Source organism: Drosophila obscura, unplaced genomic scaffold (assembly GCF_018151105.1).
Source record: "Drosophila obscura isolate BZ-5 IFL unplaced genomic scaffold, ASM1815110v1 contig_192, whole genome shotgun sequence".
Classification (NCBI taxonomy): domain Eukaryota; kingdom Metazoa; phylum Arthropoda; class Insecta; order Diptera; family Drosophilidae; genus Drosophila; species Drosophila obscura.
In genome coordinates this window covers 5,524,225-5,537,399 of record NW_024542781.1, presented here as the reverse complement: position 1 = coordinate 5,537,399, position 13,175 = coordinate 5,524,225, and the positions used below count along the sequence as shown (strand labels likewise).

The window sequence follows — 13,175 nt, the reverse complement described above, 5'->3', positions numbered from 1 at the left end:
CCGTGGTTCAAAGCGAATTTATCCAACGAAAATGTTTTTTGTGATACAATTTAAAGAGTTTATGTTTATATCACGTCGGGGTCACCAAATGTTGAGCTACTGAGCTTCTTCAGTAGCGTTGTTTTGCAAGATTATTTAAGAGACGATGATTGTTCAGTTAATATATTCACAATTTATTTTACTTAAGTTAATATATATGTATTATCCAAAACTAGCGAAAGGTGTGCGAATTTAATAACGAGAGTTAATGATAGGTCGATTGAAGACGCGGGGGCGGGTTTAAGACTGTTGAAGTTGATATGTTTATGTTAGGTTTAGTTTAGAACTCTGTGGCAGGCAGGTCACTGTGCCAGACAGCCAAACGTTTTACTACGGAGATGATCGAATTTGAAGTGTGGTCTGCTTTTTCTGATGAGCCTCCCCCACAGCGGCTGACTAACGCCGAGAAAGAGCAACGCACCAGCCAGAGCATAAGTACAAGCAAACAAACGGTTATAAAGAGAGACATTAGATTAGGAGATGATCAACTACTCTTTGTGCTGCCATGGGCCGGCGCTTAGCCAAACAGTGTTTTTTTTAAGAATTTTTAAAAATCTGGTATTTTTTAATTGTTTCTATTTTTCACACTACCTCTGAAAAAAACATGAACAAAATTTTTAAAATTCTAAAAAACTAAACCACAAAAAAACATAGAACTATACAAAATTGTATATCCCGAAATCTATCAGAAAAAGGCATTTTGGGCCACAGCGGGAAGAAAAAGTTCAAATTTGTCGAGTTACACAAATTGAAATTTTTTAAAGAAAACATTTTTCCTACAAAAGGTATTAAAACAAAAAAATATTTATATAAAAGTACAATTTTGTTTGTGCAAGCCATGCCACATTCTCTGGATATCATTTAAAAAAAACAGCATGCAATTTGGTGCGGAGATAGTCTCTTACACACAGATTCACATGTTACATACTAACATGAATGTAAATCAGAAGATAAAAATTCAATGTTCATCTAAATATCCTAGAATTCGTTTAATCATTTACCTGCGTTGTGATAGCAGCAGGTATAAATACACAAAACTGCATAAAAACACATACACATATGTGTGTAAATATGTATTAATGCTACATCGTTAAAAATTCATTCAGCTTGTTCCAATAATACAATACAACGCCAAAAAAAATGTACAAACGTATATGCATGTGTGTATGTATATGTGCATACATAGGAGTGTATGCACACAAAAATATGTGTGCCTTTTTACCTTTAGATCGCCCTTTTCTAACACCTTTTCTGCGGGTCGGTTCCAAGACACAGGGCTGCCGCTGCGTTGTCGGCAAGTAAAAAGTGAACAAATGAACGCCGAACGATTATTTAAGGCCAATATCTCTAATTACGGTTCTGACACATAACACAGCAGTTTCCTTTTTAAATTTATGGGTTTCATTATTTAATGTAAACTTGAACTTAAGGCATTGTTCCGCTCTATACGACAGGTGGTAGAGACTAAACGTACGCACATATGTATACCCGTAAATACGAAGGGTCGTGCACAGTACAGTTCATTTCGCAATAGAAAAATTACAAAAACGAATAATTTAATTTTGAAGCTGCACTAATTAAATAAATAAATACATATTAACTTTACATGTTGGTGTTGTCTGTAATTCTTAGCACCAAAGGAAAATCAGCCTGACAACGCACCGAATTACATTTTATTTTTTAAATAATGGATTTCTAATGAATTATTCTTCCAGTTATATTACCACGTTATATTAATTTCGTCGTTAAGGTTTGATTTTTCATGATTTTTGTTTACTTTTATTGGTTTCCGTTGTGGTTGTATGTAGCAAACAATGGATAATTGTAACAACTGTTAACCGTATACCGAAACAAATTCCGTTAAAGCGTAAATTTCTGTTTGTCGGAAGTCCTGATTATTTCGCATTTACAGGCAAATGTCAAACCTACTGGGTGGGAATTGAGCACAAAATGCGGCGAATACAAAAAGATTTATTATTCCGGGTTAAATACCTTGACCATCCCCCCCTGTTAACAAATTCCTCATAATGCGTTGTAATTGCATAGCATGAAATTTGTTGTGATTGTGTCTGTGATTACATTATACATATACATAATTGAGCGAACCTCAGCGGCAATAATTTTATTAAAAATTTTGTTCTTTGGGAAACAAGAATTTATGTGTAGAATTTGTTATGCCTTCCAATTGGATATGCATATTCAAAGTGCTGTAAATGATTCTTAAATAAATTTAAATAAGATTCACGCTTAAATGGAATAGCGTGTACTTAAAAAATGTCCTGCAACCAGAACTAATATACATTTGGTGGTTACATTTGTACAATTTTACATTGGAGATACATAAATATATAGTCGTTATAATCCACTCGCTATCCTTTCTTTTAAAAAGTTAACCCCCAGTCCAGCTTATGGAGTTAAGTTTAATCTTGAGTGTATATACATGTATATATTTTTTGTTTTTTCATTTTCTGCGTTGTTACTGGTTTACCGACACGGAAACACGTAACATAAAATTGTACATGTAAAATGCAATACTTGTATAAATCTAAATCACAAAATTCTAAAGATGCTTGGGCCTTGTTAATTGTGATTGCAAACGTTAATCGAGTCGGGAATTGCAATCGTTTAAATTGGAATGGCTTTGGAATCATTGGAATTTAAGCCATGATAACATCTTCACCTCTAAGCGGTCGTGGGCCCGCAACCTTCCAAAAGGTATTTTTTGTACAATTTTTTCATTTTTTAGGATTGGTTAACGAATTTTAGCTCCAAAGTCTCTCCATAGATTTTAATGATCGATACCTTAAACGACGCCAAAATTATGCACCTATACAAAAAAAAATAGAGTACATAGGATATAATTTTCTTTCGACTTTTCCTGAGTTTTTAAGTCAAAATTTCGTAAAAAATACCGCACAAAAATCTTCATTTTTGCATTTCAATGCTTTATATTTCCCAGACAGTAAGCTGAAATCACAAAGTGTTTGGGCTTAACTTCTAGCTGTTTTCATTATCTTTTCAAAATTCAAAGTTTTCAAAGTTCTTTACAACCAGACGTAAGATACTAGAGTTATGTGAAAAAAACCAGCGCTACCTCTGAAAAAAGCTTTAAACAAAATTTCTGAGGAACTACACTTTCGATCAATTCTTTTCTCGTTGTGCCTAAATTAAAGAAATCCTCCGAAAAAGAAATTCGTTCAGATGTCTGCTCCACCGCTAACTTCCCATTCCCAATGTCCAGTAAATGGCGTGGCCAGAATAAAGTAAATAGTTTTCAGCTGCTCATCCAGCGCCTCGCAGCGCTGCAGACGCTACTTATGCTCTTTCTCGCTCGCACACAATCTGCCCTGTGCAGGGCGAGACCTTTCGGGGAGAAGATGTAGAATATACATTGTAGATGTAGACAAAAGATGTAGCAACAAAATGTAAAATATAAAATATTTCAAAATTTCACACATATCATAAGCTTGTATATAAAAGTATAGAAGGTATAAAAGTATAGTCACGAACACAGCAGCGATTCACAACGTTCCTTCTAGTTTTTATTTTGCTTCTTGTCTATGTTCTAATCGTACGTTCTCGACTGAAAACATCATTTTATTGTAATTGAGTCGCATTGAATGCTAGCAGGTGCCTGAAACTACATGTGTTAATACCCTGTGTTGTTGACCTCTTGTTGACCGAATAAAATCTCTTCTCTCTCTGATACTAGGGTTAGCCATTTTTTCTGATTCTTAGTATGTTGTTTGGATATTTAGCGTCTACTCAGTTCGTTTTCTTATGTTGCGATAAGGACTTTCAAAATTATAACACATGAAACCAGTTTCGATTGTTAATGCTCCGGATAACTTGCATTTACTGGAGATTGACTGGAATTTACTTTATCCCGACTAAATTATATAAGTTATATATTTTTTCATGTGGATTTCTGTCAGGAGGCATCATATGCTCCGAAGCGAGAAGGCCCAGGCGGTGACTGTCAATAGAAAACGATAATAAGACATGCCAACTAACTTTTTTGGCTTCAGTGGAATGACAAATTGACCAGAATGTCATGTGGTTTCAAAAATTTGGCGCGACGCGTCAAACCACCGGCGCTACAATTGAGTTGCTGCAAGAAATGTTCCCAAAGCGTGCAGTTTCCAAAAGAGGCGATGTGGGATGGTCGCCAAAATCATGCGATTGGCCGCTCGTCCTTAGACTTCTTTCAGTGGGGCTACGTCGCACAGTGGGGACTTACCCGAAATCAGGTGGCAAAAGTAAAACATTTTATGAATAAGATAGAGAATTTTCCAGATCTTTTAAAAATGTATGCTTTAAATAAATCGAGTTTTTAGTTAAAGTCATTAAAAAAATATATATATTTGTTGTCTAAAAATTCGTTAGTTTAACTAACTATGTATGTACTACGTACATACTTATGTGCGCTCGAAATTTTATAAACCAAATTTTGTGGTTTTGCAGCAATGACTTGACTAACAAAAAAAAACCTATTGAACTAATATGTTTTGTTGAGCTTAGAAATCTGCAGAGCGTTGCGCAAAGGAGGCTTATAAATCAAGATGTGTCGCAGTCGTAAATTTGTTTCCGGTACACCGGTATATCGCGGTATAAAGAAAAACAATGACCAACAGGTCAATTCATTGCAACTACTCTTATCGGAACTTCATATAATATTGTGCAATATTACTACTCGCAGCAAAAAAAAAAAACCCATCCATACATTAAACTTGCGAAATCACAACAGAATTAGCAAATAGTTTGGTTTTAAATGTTAAATTTGTTTTAATTACGAGTATACCTTTTAGATATAATGTAATGATCATTAACAGTTCTTTATGGCACCAAAAAATATTAAAAAATATTTTTATGAAAATATCTTGCTTCGTTCAGAAGTCAATCAACTTTGCAAGTTGAAATTCCCAAAAACACCACCTACGTCGCAGGTTTATGTTAATAAACTAACAATTGTTTTATTGGAAAGCAACATCGTTCAAACTGTTCCTTTCAGCTCCATTTATGCACAAAAGTCGTGAAATTAGTGATAAGTCTAATTTCGAATCGCTGGACATTATGTCCATGTAGATTCACCATAAATAAGTGTACATTGCATTTCTCTACCACTCTTACAATCGACTTTCCGAATTCTGAATAACCCTATCTCTTTTTTAATAAAGTACTAAATGTAGATGGTAGATTTATTCAATAGAAAATTATACATATGCACAAACATATGTACATATATTTATATAAATATACATGTTACATATACATGTTACATATGAATTAAGATTAATGCATAAATAAATATTTTGTGTCTATGTACATATGTATGTATATACCCGAGAAATTCTATAATACATACAAATATTTTAATATAAATGATTTCATAAATATATGTACATATGTATGTACATCTAGTTTTATTGGAATTGTTGTTTCATTGCTCCTGATAGATTGGGAACACACATTTTCGGAATGATGAGGAGGTACTAATGAAAAATATACGTACATTTGTATGTATATACATACGTACGATACGTTACATTGTAGAAACCGCCTAAGCCCCGCCCAAACAAATGTATTTCTACAATAGCCAATCCAATTCGAGGTTTTTTGTGTATAGACAAATAAGAAGAGCTACCATCATACCATCCCGCTTTAAGTGTTGATTGTGCGCTCTCGCTCTCGCGTCGGTCGTCAGCTAGCCGTCGCTCTCCATGCTGCGGCATTTCGTTGTTAACCCCACTTACACTTGATGATGAAGATGATCACCTAATTATCGCTTTGAAAAGGCCAATTATCAATAAATGAATTTCTGTTGATGTGTACAATGGTATATAAATTATACGAAATTTAACTTTTTGTACATATGTATACTAGCTATACTAGTTTTTTTGATATTTATTATACAAATAGCATCGTTAAGTAGGACTATGTTCAGAGCTCGGAAACTATACATATTAGTATTTAATTGACTTTCGCACTTATAAAATCGATGTGGGACCGAACATACTCACGCTCGACAAATGCAGTGGCAGTACGATTTAGGTTTTAACGTTCTGTAGAATAATGACTGCGTCCAAAAGCAGGCAAATCAACTAACAAGATTATGAAAACGTAAAATCAGTAAATCGGTAAAGTGGTTGTAATTTTCTTTTTCAACACCTCTCTCGCTGTTAGCCATACCCAGCTGCCAGGGCGGTTGGTTGGCCTCTTGTCGAGTGTATATCCGTAGCTTAAGCTAAGCTAAAACCTACGACACTCCCCGTATCTGAAGCAGAGCCCCTTTCCCATAGCCATAGCCTGCTCTGGCGTAGTGTGGTCTGGTCAGACTGGTTTATTCGTTTAGTAAATCTCAGACTCTTTGCTTTGGCTCTCTTCTTTGAAGTTTCGCCGTTTTGGAGGGATGATGCATGTTCGCATCGCGGTGATTGGGAGAGAGCACGGGGGCAATGATGTGAGTGATTATATTTTGATTGCATTGCTCACTGTGGTTGGTTGTACGGCATTGCTCACTTAGTACAATAACCGGCGCGTCGTCTGCTAGTCTGCTGAAACAGTAATTTTTTGTATGCCGTGTTCTTCGTTTGTTGTCGTTTGTTTTGTTCCCTCTCTATCGCTATCTTCGCTTCAAGTTCGCTACCACCGCCGCTCACGTATTCGTATTCAGCTTTAGATGGTAATTTGCCAGACCAGGGAAACCTCAGTGAGAGTGCTTTTACATTCAGTGTTGTCGCTGAGGCTTATAACAAGCTTAGTTCTTGTGGAGATTTTATTGCCGTCAGTTCGCGATCTTGTTTTGCCGTCGCTATTGACCTCACCTCACCATGTCAAGTACAATTTCAATTGGATACTACTTCCTGCAACGGATAAAACATTTGTTCGCTTCTCATGTTTTTCAATAATTTACCGTTACAAAATGTATTAAAGACGTGAAAAACCCTTAAATGTTATACCTTCAATTATAAAATACAACAAATAATTAAATAATTAATGAGCTGAACAAAGAAAAAAACACAAAATATAGTGTTGTAAAAAATCTCATAGCAGATGAACAAAAATAATGTTATTTATATAGTCTATCGTGTAATAATATGAGGACTTTGCTATTTTATAAACCAATTGCTTGGAAATATTTAACACAGTTCTGTGTTGGATCACGCGTGATTGAGCCCTGGAGAATTAAATAATTAAACATTGCCCATTGTTTAATAATGCCAAGACCCTCACGTGAATCATATGGCGAACAGAAGCCTCCATATTCATATATATCACTGACTGCTATGGCCATTTGGAGCTCACCGGAGAAAATGTTACCTCTCAGCGATATATATAAATTTATAACAGACCGCTTTCCATACTATCGAAAAAACACTCAGCGGTGGCAAAACTCTTTGCGACACAATTTGAGTTTTAACGATTGCTTTATAAAAGTTCCGCGACGGCCAGACAGGCCAGGAAAAGGTGCCTATTGGGCGTTACATCCGCAAGCATTTGATATGTTTGAAAACGGTAGTCTTCTACGACGTAGAAAGCGATTTAAATTGCATAAAAATGATAAGGACATACTGAATGAAGAACTAACGGCACTTGCGAACCTAAATCGTTTTTTCTTTACCACTCGCAATGGTAATAATGTATCGCATATGACGTCGCTGGATATCAACAGTGCATCCATGAGTCTTGACTCGACTCTCCATATGCCAAGGGTAACAAATCAATTATCAACGCCCTTAGCTCAAGGTGTAATTCTACCTGATGTTATCCAAACTTCCACATATAATGCAAATCATACTAATTTATCAGATATGGCATTGTCCAATTTGCCCTTAATAACTAGTCCAGATATTGAAGGTCCGATAAGCTTACGACCGAAGCGTTCCTTTACGATAGAGAGTCTAATTACCCCCGACAAGCCTGAACACCATTCGGAGGAGGAAGACGAGGATGATGACCGAACTGATATAGATGTAGTGGAATGCAGTGGAATTTTTAGATACCCGCCAACATCTTCGTCCGACGAATATATGACTATGAGTCGATTAAACCACACTGAAGATCAGCGCGAGCGACCGCTGCCGCCGTTGCACACTATTAATGCAGGAAACGTACCGTTTCTTCATTATGCCGCAGGAGCCAATGTTTCAGGACTGAGCTCGGGAAACCTCCAATCCTCAGGAGTCCCCAGCACCACATATGAACTTGCTATTTCCCATCCACTGTTCATGATGGCGGCACCCCTTGCCAATATGCACAATATCTATTACAATAACGTAACTCTGGTAGCACCGACACAACAATATCTGACACCGGAAGCCCAAAATAGATTAGACAATGATTTGCGTACTATATAAATAAATCAAACTAGAATATTGCTGTACAGATTATTTATGAAGATATGTAAATTCATCCAACTTAGTTCCTTTCTTTATTAAGGTTAATTGATAAATAGGACCAAAACATGGCATAGTTGTAGTTAGTATGTATGAAAGCCTATTACACAATTTTTATCACATACCGTATCCATAAATTATTTATTTTATTTGTATAAGATTGTATACATACATATGTAAGATCAATAACTATCTGAAGAATATAAAAGTTAAAATACCAGAAGAAAACATTTTTTTAATGATTATATTTTTAGTCAACGTTTTAATAACAAGATAGGCGCTACTTGGGATTATTTTAAAAAATTTAATGCTCGTATGCACATATGTATGTACATATATTAAAAATTGTTTAAGGCGTGTCGGATGTTGATGGTGATTAAACATTTACAGAAGTGTACAAACAAATATGTACATATGTATGTATGTATGTATGTACATACATAGTAGCAATATAAATTATTATCGGTCACAAGGCAAAGTCTGTAAAGAAAAAGTATAAAGATTAACAGGAAATAACCCAATTTGAACAAATCTTTTCAGAGTAGGTATAAAGTAAGTATAAATGGTAGTCAGCTATTTGAGGGGGCAGAAGGCAGCTGATGGATAAACAATAATTTTCGCCCAATTCGACCGGGCATTACCATGTCCGTCTGTCCGTCTGTCAAAGTGACTTGCTCCATCAGTTTCAGAGCTTTTAGAGCTACATATACCGTTTTAAAATTAATTATTTATTTCTGAGCTTGGCTTAAATACTAAACATCAGCGATCGTAGTAAGGGAGATGCGGTATTCATCTGAATATTTTTTTAATAACTTGCCGCTAAGTAAAACGCTTTCGCCAAGTAAAATAGGCGTGTAAGTTATGTGATGTACGTACGAGTAGAAGAAACGTAGTCACCAAATATATACTGTTATTTTCGTATGAAAACTACATGCATATGTATATACATAAGGCTGGGCCAAAATTCGACCTAAAATTTGTTTTTCTTATTTTTCAAGTGGACACCCCACAATTCTGTTCTTTGTTATTCAATAAAATTACAACATTTTTTTCAAATTTTTAGTTTAATGTTTGGGGTTTGCTACCACGAAAAGAATTTACAAATTATTGGGTAAATATAAATTTGAAAAAAATTTAATTCGTCGGTTTTTTTCAAATAATATTGAAACTTAGAAACTTATCATATTGATAAAGTATTTTTAATTTTTTTTTGTAGTAACTGTTAAAAAATTTACGATTGGTGAAAATCAAGAGGTTCAGCTGAGGTTGATATATTTAGTTAACTAGTTCGCAAAAACTTGTGCAGGTTTTTTAGTGCCAATAACTGATTAATGACGAAATGAATGTAATCAATATATATGCAATAGATTTCACCAATTATCCAACTCATTCAGCAAAAATTTTTTTTAAATTTTCTTGATTACAATTATTTGGAAAGTTCAGTTTTTTGGCCCAGCCTAATATACATACATACATATGTACCTACTGGTATGCTCCCAAAAGTGCTTGGATCATATCAAACTAATTGTGACTTTAACAATCATACGTACAAATTTAAGAAAAAATGTTGTTCTTTGAGAACTTTTGATTAAAATTTGTTTTATTTTGACGTTTAATATTTATCTATATATATAACAATGGAAAGATAAAAATGTATAGTGCATTATCACGTGAGAACGGCTGAGCCGATTTGGCTAAAATTTTGCTCATTTGTTTGAATTTGCCAAAAGAATGGTTTTACGAAAGACAATTTTGGAAAAACCAACCTACGATCGCGAAAAAAGTGATTTTGTATTTGTTTCTTTTATGGAAGTAGACGAAGAGCCAATTGTCATAGTTGAAGATGAGTTCATTATTCATCAATTGAGTTATGTGCTTGACTAATGTCTGCTAAGTAAGCGATGAGGAAATTGTCATAGTCGAAGATTAGTTCTAAGATCGAGATTATTATTCATCAATTGAGTTACAATATGACTGCTATTAGACGAGCAAACCTTGGACGACGTACACGTCGTGAAATAAGTATTCGGAATGTCCCTATTAATCTAACGCAAGAGGAACGTGCAGAAGTTCACAGGTTCGCGAAGCACAATTACCACCTCAAATTCGATCAGTAGACTTAAATCACGCTGCTTTCGAATACGATTGCGCAATAGCCTATCATGATCTTCGCTGAGTTGATATCGGTTCATTGTCTGTCGTATGTTGCGATGGTGGAAACGTAAAATTGCCCGTTCTAGAGCCAGAGCCATTGTATTTGAACTATTTATTTTATTAAGAATCTGAAGTTTATCTGAAGGCGTTATATATAAATATTTATTAATACATTAAAATGGCAGGTTCTTATTTCTGGACAATTCGAATCTGTGAGATTGTACTGTACAAACATTTTTTTTACCGATCGCATTGCAGAAATGTTATATTGTATCAGATAAGTATCTTGGCAGATTCACCTTTTATCCTATTTGAAACTACAATATCTATATATTTTTTATAATTATATGAATGGTAGTTATCATTGCGGATTTGTATCTAACTTCAAAGCTCAGAGACTTGTTTGCACTGAAATTAATGGACAGTGAGGCGGACATGACAATATCGATTTACATAGCTGCGGATTGATTGATGTCTATTGATGGTGATCATGAATCTATCGGATCTAAAAGCTTTTGCTGTTACATATCCATGCCCCAATACAAGGTACCCTTGTACGCTTTGAGTACCGGGTACAAAAGGTTTACAGGCTTAGACTGTGCTCTTTAATTATCGCCACGGGTGTTTTTCTAATTGGGTGTTAATAGTTAAACAATTTTGTGAAAATCCATCAATAAGACCATATTGATGTTAATGTTTTTCTTATTAGCGGCAGATCAAAGAAGACTTTGAAAGGTTGCGACTGGTTGTGAGCGGAACAAATGGTAGTCGGAAATTTGTCACGAGCGCATCTGTAGAGAATGAGAATCAAAAATATATACATACATATATAAATTTGTAAATGCATTGATATAAATGAACTAAAAATTCAGGTTGGCTTCTGGAGCATGGCTTATATTTATGGCTCGTACATAATCTAAATGTATAACGTATTATACTTGGTAACAAAATCGAACTTCCTTGGTGCCCCATGAATACATAGCAAACTAAAAGACTGTTTTACAAATTAAAAGTCTTATAGGAATAAAATACTTTTGAAGTTTTTGTTTTCAGACTCTACCTGTTGTGCATAAGAGTTGACGTGGTGGTTACGTTCTTGTCATTAACAATATAGGCTGTGCAATTTGTTTGACATCAGTGGATAATCTACACTGCTGTCCAATCTTCATCATCTGGTTAATACCCAAACTGTCTCTACACAATCATATTTTGGAAAAGAAAAGCCCGGAAGTAACGTGAGTCTCACCAAACGTGCATTAAAACCATGATACATGGTTATCAGTTTGTATATACGGTTATAAATATTGTATATTTATTATTTATATAACCAAAATCACAAGGTGATCCCGGGCTCCTGGCGATCCCGACAACTGCCTCAACCTAACCTAACCTCTTGCAGTTCTATATGTTTATTGAGATCTAATATTTTGATTTAATCAATTATGTTTGGTCACTGCACAGATGCCAGTCCATACGCGCTTTAGCAACTTTGAGTCATGCAACCATGTACACTCCTAGCCTCTTGCATTTAAATTTAGTTCATTCAGTCGTTTACAACTGTTACATTACTGACAGAACGAGGTATCAGTTTTTTTAAATAATTTTTGAGGACGGTGAATGCTTTGTTTTGCTATATCGCCCACTTCCACCATCCTCTAAAACAGACGTTTTCCGCATAAAAAATCGAATTTCAGTCTACTTAATTTATTTTTTATTTTTTTGCTGTTAGCTTTCAGTGGCTATCGACAAAATCGAACTTTTTTCTCAAGGAACCAAACCGACTTTTTCTGATAGATTTGTTGCTTAAAAATTTGTTAATGAATTTATGTTTTTTAAATAATTAAAAAAAAAATGGTATTTTTGGTAAAACTTTTTCCGAGGTACTACTGCTTTTTTTCACATAACTTAAGTATCTTACACCTGGCTGTAATAAATTTTACCATTCTAAAAAGCTGATAAATGCTTCTATAAAAATGACTTGAATGACACTTTGTACTGTAGCTTACCGTCTGGGAAATATAATGATTTCAAATGGAAAATTTATGATTTTTGTGCGGTATTTATTTCAAAATGTTTACTTTTTAACCTCAGGAAAAGTTGAAAAAAATTATATCCTGTGTTCATATATTTTAAGTGTATAAATGCATTAATGCGGCGTTAAAGGTATTGGTAATAAAATGGGTTGACTAAACCTCCGAAAATCATAATTTTTTCATTTGAAAGCTTAATATTTCCCAGACGGTAAGCTGAAAACACAAAGTGTTTGTGTCCAATTTACAGCTGCGTTGATTAACTTTTCAGAATGGTAAAGGTCATTATCAAAAAATCCAAGATACTTATGTTATATGAAAAAAAAACATTAAAATGAATACCAGTTTTTAAAAATTATTTACAAAAAAATTCTGCTGTTGAAATAATACTCATTAAACAAAGCTCATCAAGCTCCAAGCCTATTTGGTTTGGTTCCTTGAGGAAAAATCGTGTCGCGTATTGTTATTTTATTATTTTAATTAAAAAAAAGTGTATTTCCGCAATTTTGAGTATGTTAAACCTAGATAGATTTAGAAAAACAATATTTTTGGTTAA

The 13,175-nt window shown here is 34.4% G+C and overlaps 1 protein-coding gene across 1 annotated transcript; it reads left to right on the top strand.

The window, feature by feature from the left end:
- The first annotated feature begins 6,441 nt into the window (after positions 1-6,441).
- On the top strand, positions 6,442-8,644 carry LOC111071631 (fork head domain-containing protein FD4). The gene has a single exon (XM_022363080.2). The coding sequence runs from the start codon at positions 7,257-7,259 to the stop codon at positions 8,394-8,396; it is 1,140 nt and encodes a 379-aa protein (XP_022218772.1). The 5' UTR covers positions 6,442-7,256; the 3' UTR covers positions 8,397-8,644.
- Positions 8,645-13,175: the final 4,531 nt, after the last annotated feature.

Coding starts and splice junctions, on each gene's coding strand:
- LOC111071631 (XM_022363080.2), top strand. CDS start 7,257: ATGCCAAGACCCTCACGTGAATCATATGGCGAACAGAAGCCTCCATAT.